General features: G+C 39.1%; 1 protein-coding gene across 1 annotated transcript in view; it reads left to right on the top strand.

Moving 5' to 3' along the window:
• LOC149312594 (rho GTPase-activating protein 8-like) overlaps positions 1–12,388 on the top strand; it is a 47,388-nt gene extending 35,000 nt beyond the window's left edge. The window contains exons 10-13 of the mRNA XM_089524938.1: positions 2,104–2,181; positions 6,846–6,974; positions 7,696–7,799; positions 11,026–12,388. Coding sequence (XP_089381064.1) covers positions 2,104–2,181; positions 6,846–6,974; positions 7,696–7,799; positions 11,026–11,223 — 509 coding nt within the window. The 3' untranslated portion in view covers positions 11,224–12,388. The remainder of the gene's footprint in view (positions 1–2,103; positions 2,182–6,845; positions 6,975–7,695; positions 7,800–11,025) is intronic.
• The last annotated feature ends 572 nt before the right edge of the window (positions 12,389–12,960 follow it).

Here is a 12,960-nt window from a genome sequence, read left to right as displayed (position 1 = left end):
TTCCTCATGCTTCCTCTCCTACTTTTTAATGCTTTTGATAAACCTGGCTTCTTCTGTGTTGTTGCTGGGTATCTCAGAACTTCTTGCCAGCTTTCCTTGTTCCTTCCTCTCCATGAGTGTCTCAGAGCTTTGGTGCACCTTGTTAGGAGTGCCTAGAATATGGCAAATGTCAATATGAATGCTGGAAATCGTAAGCAAATGTTATGCTTTACATATAATGTTTCACTCCGTTTCTTGTTAAACAAACATGGGTGAATGTTGTCGGCTCATGGGTGAATGTTGCTGGCAACATTGATTGGTACATCCCTAAATTTTTGGCTGTTTGCAAAATTTATCTGGAATTGTCAGCAATCATATAAAATGCCATAATTCACTGTGGTCACAGCCAAGTGAATTTTTAAAAAACGAATCCTGGAAATCTAGGATTTTTATCTGTGTTTTCTAGTTTTGTTGTGGAAATCCATATGATCTTCACTTCTGCTTGAAGTATTTTCTGGGAAGTTCCAACCAAGGACTTTTCTTTCCTAACCCCAGGTTGGTTTAAATTAATCCAATACTTTCTGAAATGATATTAAATGGAGTTCTAGTCTTGGTCCACATCCAATAGCCTGTTGATATGTACTCCAGATGTATGTCTAGTTGCCGTTGCAAGCTTGACTTGCCTTACATCTTTCTTTCTTTCTTTCTTTCTTTCTTTCTTTCTTTCTTTCTTTCATGTCACAGGGATTGGTGCTAGCATTTGAAGTAACGCCCTTATTAAGTATTTATTGAATTTATTTAAAGATTGAGCTATGCATGTGTTGTTGTTGTAGTCATAACATCAGGAAATTAGACTGTACATGAAGGTGTTTGATTTGAGGAGTAAGTCCTTTTGCAATGTTTGGAATACATATAGTACATGAACAAAAAGTGAGTTGTCCAAGGCTACTCCCTAAATGTATGTTTGATAAAGAATTTGAACAAAGATCACTAAAATCATAGTCCACTCCCAAAACAAAGGATCTGATGCTCATATTTCATGCCACCTGATAAATGAACATACATTTTAACAGTATTTCATATTTCTGCACTATAGTTAAACACTCTTCTGTCATTAGAACTGGTATAAACCTAGTACCTATACTGCAAATGTTTGCTATTACAGCATTACTAGAGTAAGAAAGATGTGAATCTCAAACAATAGTTCAAGACAAATACAGCTGCTGTTGGTAATTCAGATTAATGTCTTCAATTAAGGCATGCTGCAAATCACTAAACTAAAGCATACCTGGGGTGGGGGGATCTAAGCTTGTAAAAGGAAACATTTATTAGACAGCACTTTGCACGTGGAGATCCCCACTAGATAAAATCGTTAACTGTTAAATAAACCTCCATAAACCAAACAATTAACAGTTTGGAAGTCTGTCTAAAATAAAACAATGTAAATATAAGAATACTGAATGCATTTCTATGCAATTAGCATAAAAATAGAACACATTTTATTTAATCAGTATTTTATTCAAAAAAGTTGATCAGTTAGAAGGTTGGAACCTGAATAACAGAAATTGAACATCTTTTCACCTACAGTATGTTAAAGAAAATAGCTATGCAAACAGCCTGTTCAAGCACAGTCTGTGGAAGTGAAAGATTATCAGTTCATGTAAGAAGAGCCACAAATCTTGAGTTCATGGTTCCTGTATTGCACTGTTTACATGAGTGAATTGCTTCCATGAATGGCTTTCTTGTATAAATGACATGGCTTGTAATAATCAGGGGTGGCTCCTAATCTCTTTAAGAATTGATAAAAATTCTCACATTCTCAACATCAACTCAGATACCTGTAAATTGCTCTGTGCAGATTAGCATAAAGATACCTAATGGTGCTGCTGTTGAAGAACCATTCTGTTCTGCTTCAGTTTCCCCCAATTGTTCCTTACAACAATGCTTGAAAGAAGAGTAGCTGAAAATACACAGTGTGGAGACAATAACTATGTTTGTTGGTCTACTGAGCCAGATATTGCTACTTCATGGTATCTGAGACCTCAGGGTCTAAACCAGCCTGGTGATATTGTTGAAAGGGAATTTTAAGAGCAATCACATTTATATTTTATTCTCTCTTCACAGGTCTCAAAGCAGAAGGACTGTTTAGAAGGTCAGCTAGCATACAAAGTATTAAAGAAATTCAGAAACTTTATAATCAGGGTAAGTGTTCATTCTGCTTGATGATCACTGTCCATTATTATTATTATATTTATTTGTATTCCACTCTTTTCCCAGAACTGGGACCCAGAGCTGGTCACAATATTAAAAGAATGGTACAATTAAAAAAAATAGAAAAGTGGTACAGTAGGCCCTTTGTATCTGTGGACTTGCCATCTGCAGAGTCCAGCATCCACGGATGGTAAGCCCATGGCAGTGGCAGAGGAGGAAAAGCAGGAGAAGGAAGGCGGAGGTGGAGGTGACAGCAGGAAGGGGAGGAGGAAGAGGCCATCTGGGGGACATTGCAGCTGGAGAAGGGCCTCCTTCCACCGCTCGAAGACTACCTCATGTTCTTCTCCTTCTCCTCCTCCTTCATCACCACCACCACCTCCTCATCCTTCTGTCACCTGGTGGGCATGGCGAAGCCTGAAGGGGCAGGATGTGGAGTGGCGGAGCCTCAGTGGGGCCAGAGCTGAAAAGGACCATGAGGTCATCCGGCTGGGCCCCAGAGCACCCTCCCCAGAAAGTGGCACTTCCTCCCTCCAAGGTTTTCCATCCCCAATGACACCCAAGGCTCATGTATCCCATTGCCCCCATCAGGCTTGGATTAGCCCCTCTTACTCCATCCATCCCTCTGTCTGTGGGGCTCCCTCATTCCTACAGCACGTGACTGATAGGGTGGTCGGAGGGGCTCGTCCAGGCCTGATGGGGGGTGGCAGGAACCACAAGCCTTGGGTGTCTGTTGGGGCTGGAAGACTCAGGAGGAAAGTGGTGCTGCCTTGGGCCTGGTCAGTTGAAACTCACAGTCCCTTTTGGCTCCAGCCCCGCTGAGGCTCTGCCGCTCTGCTTCCTGCTCCTCCAGGCCTCATCATGCCCACCAAGTGACAGAAGGATGAGGAGTTGGAGGAGGAGGAGAAGAGGAAAGCGAGGTAGGCTTTGAGTGGTTGGGGAGCAAAGTGCGATTGTACCCCAATGGTTGCACAACCATGTAGCTGCGCCACCATTGATGTCAATGGGACTTGAGCATCTGTGGATTTTGGCATTATTATTATTATTATTTTCCTATATCCCACTTTTCTCCCAATACAGAGACTCAAGGCAGTGAACAACAAATATAAAACAATACAATTTAAAAACAGTACAATATTAAAATGTATAAATATAAAATTTAAAAAGCAATTAAACAATTAAAAAAGTTAAACCAGTTATAATTTAAGCTATAACATGTTAAAATACAAACTATTAAAATTTATGTCGCACAATATTAAAAAGCCAATCCCTATCAGTTTGCAAAGATCTGCTGGCACAAGAATGTCTTTACCTGCTGCCAGAAGGACAGCAGAGATGGCGCCATCCTGGCCTCTCTAGAGAGAGAGTTCCAAAGCTTGGGAGCAGCCACTGAGAAGATCCTGTCTCTTATTCCCAACAAACCTGCCTGAGAGGGTGGTGGATAGAGAGAAGGGCCTCTCCTGATGATCTCAATACTCTGGGGGGCTCGTATAGGGAGGTACGGTCCTTCAGATAGCCTGGACCGTATAGGGGTTTATAAGTCGGAACCAGCATTTTGAATTGTGTCCGGGAATGGACTGGCAACCAATAGCCAGCTCCAGCTAACAGCCTGGCTGCTGCTCTTTGGACCAGCTAAAGTTTCTGAGCACTTTTCAAAGTGCCAAGTACAATTCATTACAGTAATCCAGATGGGATGTAACCAAGTCATGTATCACCATGGCCAGATCTGACTTCTCCAGAAATGGGCGTAGCTAGTGCACAAGTTTTCACAAGTTTTTCTGTGCAAAAGCACTCCTGGTGACCAGTGATACCTGGGTTTCCAGGCTCAGCGCTGAATGCTGAGATATCCCCAAAATATGAGTTTTCAGGGGGAGCATGACCCCATCTAACGCAGGCAGAATCTCTATTCCCAGATCTGTCTTTTGACTTACCAGGAGCACCTCTGTCTTGTCTGGATTAAGCTTCAGTTTGTTTGCCCTCATCCAGTCCATTACAATGGCCAGACACCGGTTTAGGACAGAAATAGCTTCCTCGGAATTAGGTGGAAAGGAATGATAGAGCTGGGTATCATCAGCATATAGATGACACCAAACTTCAAAATTCGGGACAACCTCTACCAGTGGTTTCATTCCAGAATTGATCCCCCATGATACCAAGGGCCCACTGTGCATTGAAACAGAATTAAAGTATTAGAATTATTAAAATAGATTGCTTGTTAAAAGAATAAAATACAGTTTAAAAAGATTAAACTGTTTAAAAAACTTTAAAACAATACAACACCACAGCCCATTCTTTAAAAGCATTCTGTTATAAAAGCCTGTCTGTATAAGAAGATTTTAACAGGCCCGTGGAAGGAAGAGGGCATTCTGGACTCCCTGAGAAGTGATTTCCAGAGTCAAGGGGCAACCACCGAGAAGGTCCTCTCTCATCTCCCTACCCACCATGCTTGTGATGGTAGTGGAACTGACAGAAGGGCCTCTCCTGAGGATCTCAGAGCCTGAGCCAGCTGATAAAGGAAATACGGTCTGCCAAATAGCCTGGAACTGAGCCATATAGGGCTTTATATGCATGTGGCTCTGTGCACCTGTGCCGAACCTTTTAGAGAGCTTAAATTTTGGTGGTAGCCCTACTCCTCCCTTCTTAAGGAAGTTTGTGAAATGCTATCTCCTAAGTTCCTTGTCTGCTGCAGGACTGTGCTACTCAAAATGGTCACCCAGGGATCTGACCAGGCGTCAGTCTATTGGCTGCCAATCCACACAATGTTTCCAAGAAAGAAGGAAATCTGTGAAGTCGAAAGCTTTCATGGCCGGCATTTATAGTTTTTTGTGGGTTTTTCGGGCTATGTGGCCATGTTCGAGAAGAGTTTCTTCCTGACATTTCACCAGCATCTCAAGATGCCAGCCACAGATGCTGGTGAAATGTCAAGAAGAAACTCGTCTAGAACATGGCCACATAACCCGAAAAACCCACAAAAAACTATAAATGCCGGCCATGAAAGCTTTCATGGCCGGCATTTATAGTTTTTTGTGGGTTTTTCGGGCTATGTGGCCATGTTCGAGAAGAGTTTCTTCCTGACATTTCACCAGCATCTCAAGATGCCAGCCACAGATGCTGGTGAAATGTCAAGAAGAAACTCGTCTAGAACATGGCCACATAACCCGAAAAACCTACAAAAAACTAATTAAGGAAATCGTTGAAGCCAACGGGCACAAATATGATTCTAGTCCTTAGCATGTTGGCTGAGCAAATCATGCTAGTATTAGATCTTCTTTAGACTGAGCCAAGTTTCCTTTGAATAATTTTCTTTAGTTTAAAAATAAAATAAAAATCAGAAAACAAAATCAAAATACACATTTTGGTGATGTGGTATTTGGCCAGGCAAAAGCTCTCCATTGCTTTAGTTTTTTTGAGACTACCAGCTCCTTCATCAAGCAAAATTGGTTAAAAATCATCAAGGGGAAGACAAGTGGTGAGGTTAAAGTCAAAGGTCTGCATTTTGCTTAAGATCGTTGCTTAACATGGTGTTCAGGTAGAATGTCAGAAATGGCATAACACAATCCTACTGGATGTATTATGTGACATATCCTGTTTGGACCCTGGGAAAAAGGCACATGGTTCAGTAGACTTGTGCTTTAGTTGGTTGAGCTACTTCTTAAACTGATTAAAGGTTTGCTACAATAGGTTTAAGAGAAGCAGCAACAGCCCACAAAACATTGGTAGGCAATTTTAAATATTCTGAATGAGTCGTCAGTTCATATAGAGATTTGCAGCAACTAATGAATAATGAAGTCTAAATGCAATGTAGTCTGCCTTTCCTTGAGCATTATTGTTGCTTTCTGTGCTCTTCAGTTTACTTCAGTTAGTTAAAAATTGCCCAGTGAGGCATCAGCCTGACATTTTGCCTTAAGTGGTTTTGGTTATGACAAAAGAAGAAGAATTTGTGAAATGTACTGCAGTCATTTTATGTAGTGCCTTTAGAAAGCAAATATCTTGCAGCTACATGAGTAACACACCATTGCTGGTACACCCAGGAAGTTGTTGGGAAGATGTTAAATTTGTCTCTTGTATTTTGTTTGAAACCTAGTGTGCTTTTATTAATACTGTTCACAAACCACTCAAGCTGAAGAATTTGCACTTGAAGCCATTTAGACCCACTGCAGTGCCATTTGAAACCAGTCCAGATGAACGGTTTTAGTGTGAGAATTGAGCGCACATCACTTGAAGGTCGCAAATGGCATGTGTGAAATAGCTGTTGCAAAACAAACATGATGATCAGAGGTAACGTTCACATAGCAGACTGTGGATTAAATTATGTATTCAGAAAACAGTAGAATTACGTTCAGAACTATGAACATCAGGCTAGGAACAGGGTTCTTATGCATGGTTATTGCATGATGATGTCACGTTGAAGAAGAGAAGGAAGAGTTCAGTGAATTCCTTGCAGGGTGCTCCCCACAGATGTAGGAGGTAGGAGTTTGAGAGAGATACACCAAGCCATAGCTAATATCTGTTGAAGTTATTACACAAGGTGTGTGGGAAAAGGCAGCCAGTGTCACTTCTTCTCACGTGTTGCATTTCTTCTCAGGGGTTGCATTTCTAACAGCAATTAAGTGCAAATAGCTTATCATTAGTATGCTCATCCAAATTCCATTATTTAGGAAAACCTGTTAACTTTGATGAATATGGAGATATCCACATCCCTGCAGTTATCCTTAAGACTCTGCTGAGAGAACTCCCTGAGCCTTTACTGACCTTTGATGCATATGACCCAATTCTTGGAATTACCAGTGAGTACTTTTTGAGTTGCCTGGTTCTGACACATCTGGAAATTCTACCAGTAGCCATCCCATCTGCCCTTGCCAAAACTAAGGGCCCAAACAGACAGACCAAAATAAAGCTGCTTCAGGTCTCTGGAGGTATGCTGTTGAAATGATGCATGTGTCCTAAGAGGCTGGAAGCCACCCCAAAGCCACACTCTAGTCCTAAGGACTGGAGTGCAGCTTTGGTGCAGCTTCTGGACTCTTAAAATGTGTGTGTGTCATTTAAACAGCATACCTCCAAAGAGACCCGAAGCAGCTTTATTTTGACCTGTCTGTTCGGGCCCTAAATCTGTAAGTTTCATGAGATCTGTTAGAGAGTTACATATGGCATAATACCTCTGCAACCTTGAAAGTTAGGGACTTGTTTTTCTTTTAAAGATATAATTTTCAGGGTTTGAATGAGCAATACTAAAGCTGTCATGAGCCAGAAGTGGGGGTAGAAGTGATTGGGTTTAAGTACATCCAAATGGTCCTAGGCCATTTTAATAGAACAGAAGTTGTCAGTTAAAGCTGCAAACAGTAGAATTTATTAGTTTATCCTTCTTTATTAGTAAATATTTTAAGCATAATGGGAGCCTGAGAAGCATGATAATACTGTGAAGATCAAAATGAAGGCAAGCTGATGCTCTCTGACTATGCACCTGTTTAACAACTGGGATTAAGTAAAATATGTTCTGTGTTCTTACAGGTGTGGAAAGTAGCTTACGTGTGTCTAGATGTAAAGAAATTGTCCATAGACTTCCTGAGCATAATTATGCTGTTCTGAAGTTTCTAATATGTTTTCTCCATATGGTAAGTAGAAATTAAATCCTCATGATGGTTGCTGCTTAATTCTGAAACTGTTTTATAACTGAATTGGGTGCTGAGGTACCAGATGAGATGTTTGTTCTAAAAAAATTAATGAATCTGTAGAATAATAATCAATTAAATAGATGTCTCAGATTGCTGTTGTCTTGATTAGTAAAAGTCAAAGCAGATTAATAACCTTAATTAATAACAATGGTATCTCCCACCTTCAGAAATTACCAGAAGTCTCATGTAAATTCAAATAAAATCAAACAATCCAATAAATAGCTTAAAGGGGCATTTGCAAGTCTCTCTTACTGCCTTTTAAAAATTATTTTAAGTTTTCCAGAAAATACATTAATGGCAGTAAAAATACCAACAGAACAACAAATCACAATTGATGCACTAGGAACTATAAAATCTCAAATCAGTTGGCTGATTCTCTCAGATGGTTAACTCAACAATCCATATATGTCTTGGCATGCAGCAAATTTGGGTTTGTGTGGCAATTTTTTGTTTTTGTTTTTTTTAAACTAGAGAAGTGCCCTAAAAGCTAGGAAAAATGCAGCAGTTTCTTCTCCTAACCTCTAGAGTCCTTGAAACTTTACCCTCTCCAAAAAAAGGGAAAGAAAAGAAAAGAAAAGAAAGAATAGAAAAGAAAAAAATCAGCCGAACTGGGAGTCATTTCTATAGCATAAATGCACAGGTGGGAAAATGGCACCCACCCCTGTGCAGTCCATACCTGAGTTATGTTGTTCATAAAGCATTGAGGTAAAAGCCACATGCAATGACAGATTAAATGGAAATGGCAGTAAAAGAATATGAATTTTCAGTGAAGGTTTTATTCTTATTATTGGACAACATTTTCAAACTGCAGGCCAGTTTTTCACAGAAGGCTATTTGCCATAGCAATTGGCATCCTGTTAGTCACATAGTCACCCATGAGGGAATAATTTTTTACCACAAAGTGAGAGACATATTCTGCTGACAGCAGCAGAAATGGAGTTTCACACACAGCGGTGCTGTACATTGCACTTGTGTTGCACATTGCAATTTTGCATTGTACAGTGGCACCCAGTCATTGACATTTTGACGTTCTGCATGGGGGTTGCATGGTGCTGGCACAATATCACATATGGATATTTACATTATGTTGAGGGGATGTAGGAGTGCTAGATTGCATGGTAGTTCATTTAAGTGTTTCCATTTGTGAAGAGACATGCCAAGGACTTTCCCCTTCAAGTCCTTGTTGTTTCTGCAATAATACCAACAGTGCTCCTCAAAAAAAAAAAAAAAGCTCTGTTTTCTGTTTAGATATAAATTTAATATTTTTTGTGGTCATATGGACAACAAAATCGTAAACCCTTTATCAAAAAGGTTGATTCTGGATCAAAAGATACCCCAGACTAAAGTATACAGTGTAAAATGCAGTCATGCATCCCCTATAGTAGTTGCAGCTCCCATTAATTCAGCTAAAATGCTCAACACTGAGGGACAATGGAAGCTGAAGTCCAAAATACTGGGAGGAGGACATGTTAAGGTTAAGGTAAGATAAGCTACTGTCTACACATAGTAAAATATCACAACACAGGGCATGCCACAAAAGAAAGAGAAAGAAAGAAAGAAAGAAAGAAAGAAAGAAAGAAAGAAAGAAAGATGGATAGATGGATACGGTAGATAACATCCTTGTAATAAGTTCTCCATTCGTAAGTACTTCATACCTAAAGTGGAACCTGCAAAAAATGTGTGGTATCTTCCTTTGTGTTGGTGTAATATGTCATTCCAAAATATTACAACTCACCACATGGCTGTTATTTTTTACAGTGTCCCCAGTAATGATTTAAGGTCCATCAGTAGAACCCCATCTGTCCTTTGGGGAACCATACAGAAATAAACCTTTTTAAAAAGTAGTTCATCTGGTCCCTAGGCCATCCCACAAGATAATGGACTAGATGATTTTCTAATGTGATTCATTCAGGGCAATTCTTGCTTTCTGCCTCCCTTTCCCTCATAATAGAACTGCTACTGCTGACACAGTACCCGGGATGCATCAAATAGCATCATCTGTTATTGTTTAATATAATCTCTGCAAGCTATTATCAGAATCCCCACGTCATTTGCTATTATTTTTACTACAAATATCTCTTCAACATTATGGATCCAAGTGACATTTTTGTTCTAGTAATAGACATTCTGCCTGAACAGCCACACACACACTAGATGTTAATGAGGTATGTAAAAGTGCTTGGTGATGCCTTTTGTAATTTGGTAACAGAACTTAGAATTATTTCTGAGTGTCCCTTATTGTGTAAAGTGCAGGCTTGAGTTGATTTTAGTACTCAGATCTGGAGCTTCTGCGGATCTGTCTTTTAATCTTCAGTGACTGAAAGAGTGTTTCACATTTGGAAAGGTCAAGGTAATTTGAAAAATCCTGGTAGGAAAGCTCAAGAATTTCCGGTTAGCATAGGCAGAGGAAGCTCAATGTCCTTTAATTTGTGTTCATAAAAGCTGGGAGATTTTTTCGCATCAAACACCTAAGCCCTGCTGCCTCCCCCAATTCTCTCCTTGCCAACTCTACCTTCTGTTAACAAGTTCAAGTGGAAGGTCTGAAGGAGGCTTAGGATTTCAAAGAGCTTGCTGTCTCATTTCTTAACTTTCACTATATTTGTAACTACCATTTATATTTGTAACTAATGCAGCTTTTATGTTTTACACATTTCATAGCACAGTATGCAGCTTTAAGTGCTGTTATAAACAATGAACTTTAAGTTCTTAAAACAGAAAAAGTCAACCTGATAAGAAAATATATTTTGCATGTATTTCATTTTTTCCCAACAAATCCATGACTTCAAAACTTTCCAGATTTTTTTTATCTCTGCTTCTCCATGAATGGTGTCACATTTTGTTTATCCCTTTGTGGGGTTACTTCCCTCTTTGTATTTATGATGTTCTCTAAGACTTTTCTTTTAGGAAGATTTTTATGATCGGCTTCCCCAACACCACCACAGCTTTATGTTTTTATGCTTTATGCTTCTTCTTCTTCTTCTTCTTAATATCAGTGTACATTTTGTATTTTAATATGTTGCATATATTTCTTCTTATTTTATTGTCAGCTATATTGGGAAGAGCTCTTTAAATCAGGGTGTAAATACAGTTTGATTTTCAAACTGTGATAATTTGACTATTTATACACTGTTTAGAAATAATGATTTGTATGTAATTCCTTTTTCAGGTGTCACAAGAAAGCATTTTCAACAAAATGACTGGTTCCAATCTTGCCTGTGTTTTTGGCTTAAATTTAATCTGGTCACCCAAAGGTGCTCCTACTTTCAGCACTTTAGTACCTATAAACCTTTTTGTTTCATTATTGATAGACTTCTATCCCACAATCTTTGGTTCACGGGTTGTATCTGGTGAACAGTTACCATGAAATAAAGAAAGAAAGGCAATTGGAATATGGCAGTGGGAAGAAGAAAAACAGCATTCCAAGCAAGATGTTATCGGATCAGATGTTCTTTATACATAAAACGAACCACTTTATATGGATCAGCTTTATATCACGTTTGACCATGGCCTCTCAATCTAATTGACTACAGTATCTGCCCCCTGGCTCTTTTATCTGAGATCCCTTTGGAGATGGAACCTATTTCATGCAAGACTCTTTCTTCTACTGCACTGTGTCCTCTTCCTAATCAAATGTCATAGGTAAAATTGATGTGACTTGGAGCAGTGCTCTCTTGGTGATGATACCACAGATTTGGTCTTCAAACAGACCTTCCTAGTTTATGTTTTTCTGGAAGGTAGCAAAACATATTTTATATCAAAAGGATTTGGGTGCACTAGAGATTGTTGTGCTTCCATGATTAACTGTTTTATTACTGTAATGATGGTGATTATTTATTACTTGTTTATTGTATCATCTGCATCTCACTGTGCATAGTTTTGGTACAGAAGAGCTGCAGGATAGACTCTTTACCATGTGGATTGTAGCTTCTGGCATTACGCAGACAGTGCAGGAAAGAGCTGCACCAGGAATGAGCTTCATGGTGGTGGTGGTGGTGGTGATAATATATTTCTGGTCTATGGGGATGTGCTGTGTATAATTAATCATTTCTCTAAAGGTGAAGGAATAACTGAAGCAATTTTCTCCCTTCTGCCAGATGTCTTCCAAAATGATGCCCACTCCTGCACAACAGCCAATAATCTGGAAGACTAGGTACCTTTCCCCTTCACCTGTCCTATGTGACATCAGGAAGGAAGGAGACAGCTGAGGACCTGGAAGGCTATGACCTTTCCCCATTGACCTCCTTGCACAACCTTGAGGGGGGAAAGGCAGCCAAGGACTGAGAGTCTGTTACCTTCCAGAATCCTTTCCTGGCTCTTCTGTATCCACTTGTTCTGTGACATTAGGGGAGTAGTCTGTGTGAAGACTTGGGGAAACACAAGAAAGATGCTTGAGGAGGATTCTCCTTGTTGGTGTTTTCAGAAACTCAGAAAGTCCTATTTGCTTTTTTCCTGGAGTGTTCAAATATTCCTTCCATCCCTACTAAGCTCCTTATCTGAATTATGCTATAACTGTCTCATAAAAAGAGTAAAACCAGTCAGTCTTTAGCTGCTGAAAAATATGTTCATAAATTACATATATAACCAAATTCATAAAACATATTTCATAATTGCAATATATATATATATATATATATATATATATCCTTTTTTAAGACTAATGTGTACATCCCTTTAAGTAGCTAATGATTCCACTTGAATTTCCCTTAAACATATATATTATATGATTTTTTTCCCTTAAATTTAGAACTATTATCACAAAATATACATGGTTTATAGCAACTTTTTCATTCTCTAATCCACATCCTTGTTGTTAATTGCCATTAAGTTGATTTCAATTAATGCCAACCCTATGAATGAGAGATCTCCAAGACACACTCAGGTCTTGTAAAGTCAGGACAGTTGCTTCCTTAATTGTTTTAGTCCCCCTGTAATGATGAGACAAAGACTGAGATATTAAACTGCAAAATAATATATCAGTATAAAAATATTAAAAATTTTAAATAATTTGATTCAACTGTAGCACAACAGTCAAAGGTGAATTCATGTCAATGTGATCAGTAGAAAATATATATCTCTAAGCGTTTATGGCAAAGAAATTTAG

The sequence above is a fragment of the Sceloporus occidentalis genome, unplaced genomic scaffold, assembly GCF_023333645.1.
Source record: "Sceloporus occidentalis isolate IW3139 unplaced genomic scaffold, rSceOcc1.0.p SCAF_5, whole genome shotgun sequence".
NCBI lineage: Eukaryota > Metazoa > Chordata > Lepidosauria > Squamata > Phrynosomatidae > Sceloporus > Sceloporus occidentalis.
The sequence above is the reverse complement of the archived record's forward strand: the minus strand, read 5'-3'. Positions and strand labels throughout refer to the sequence as shown.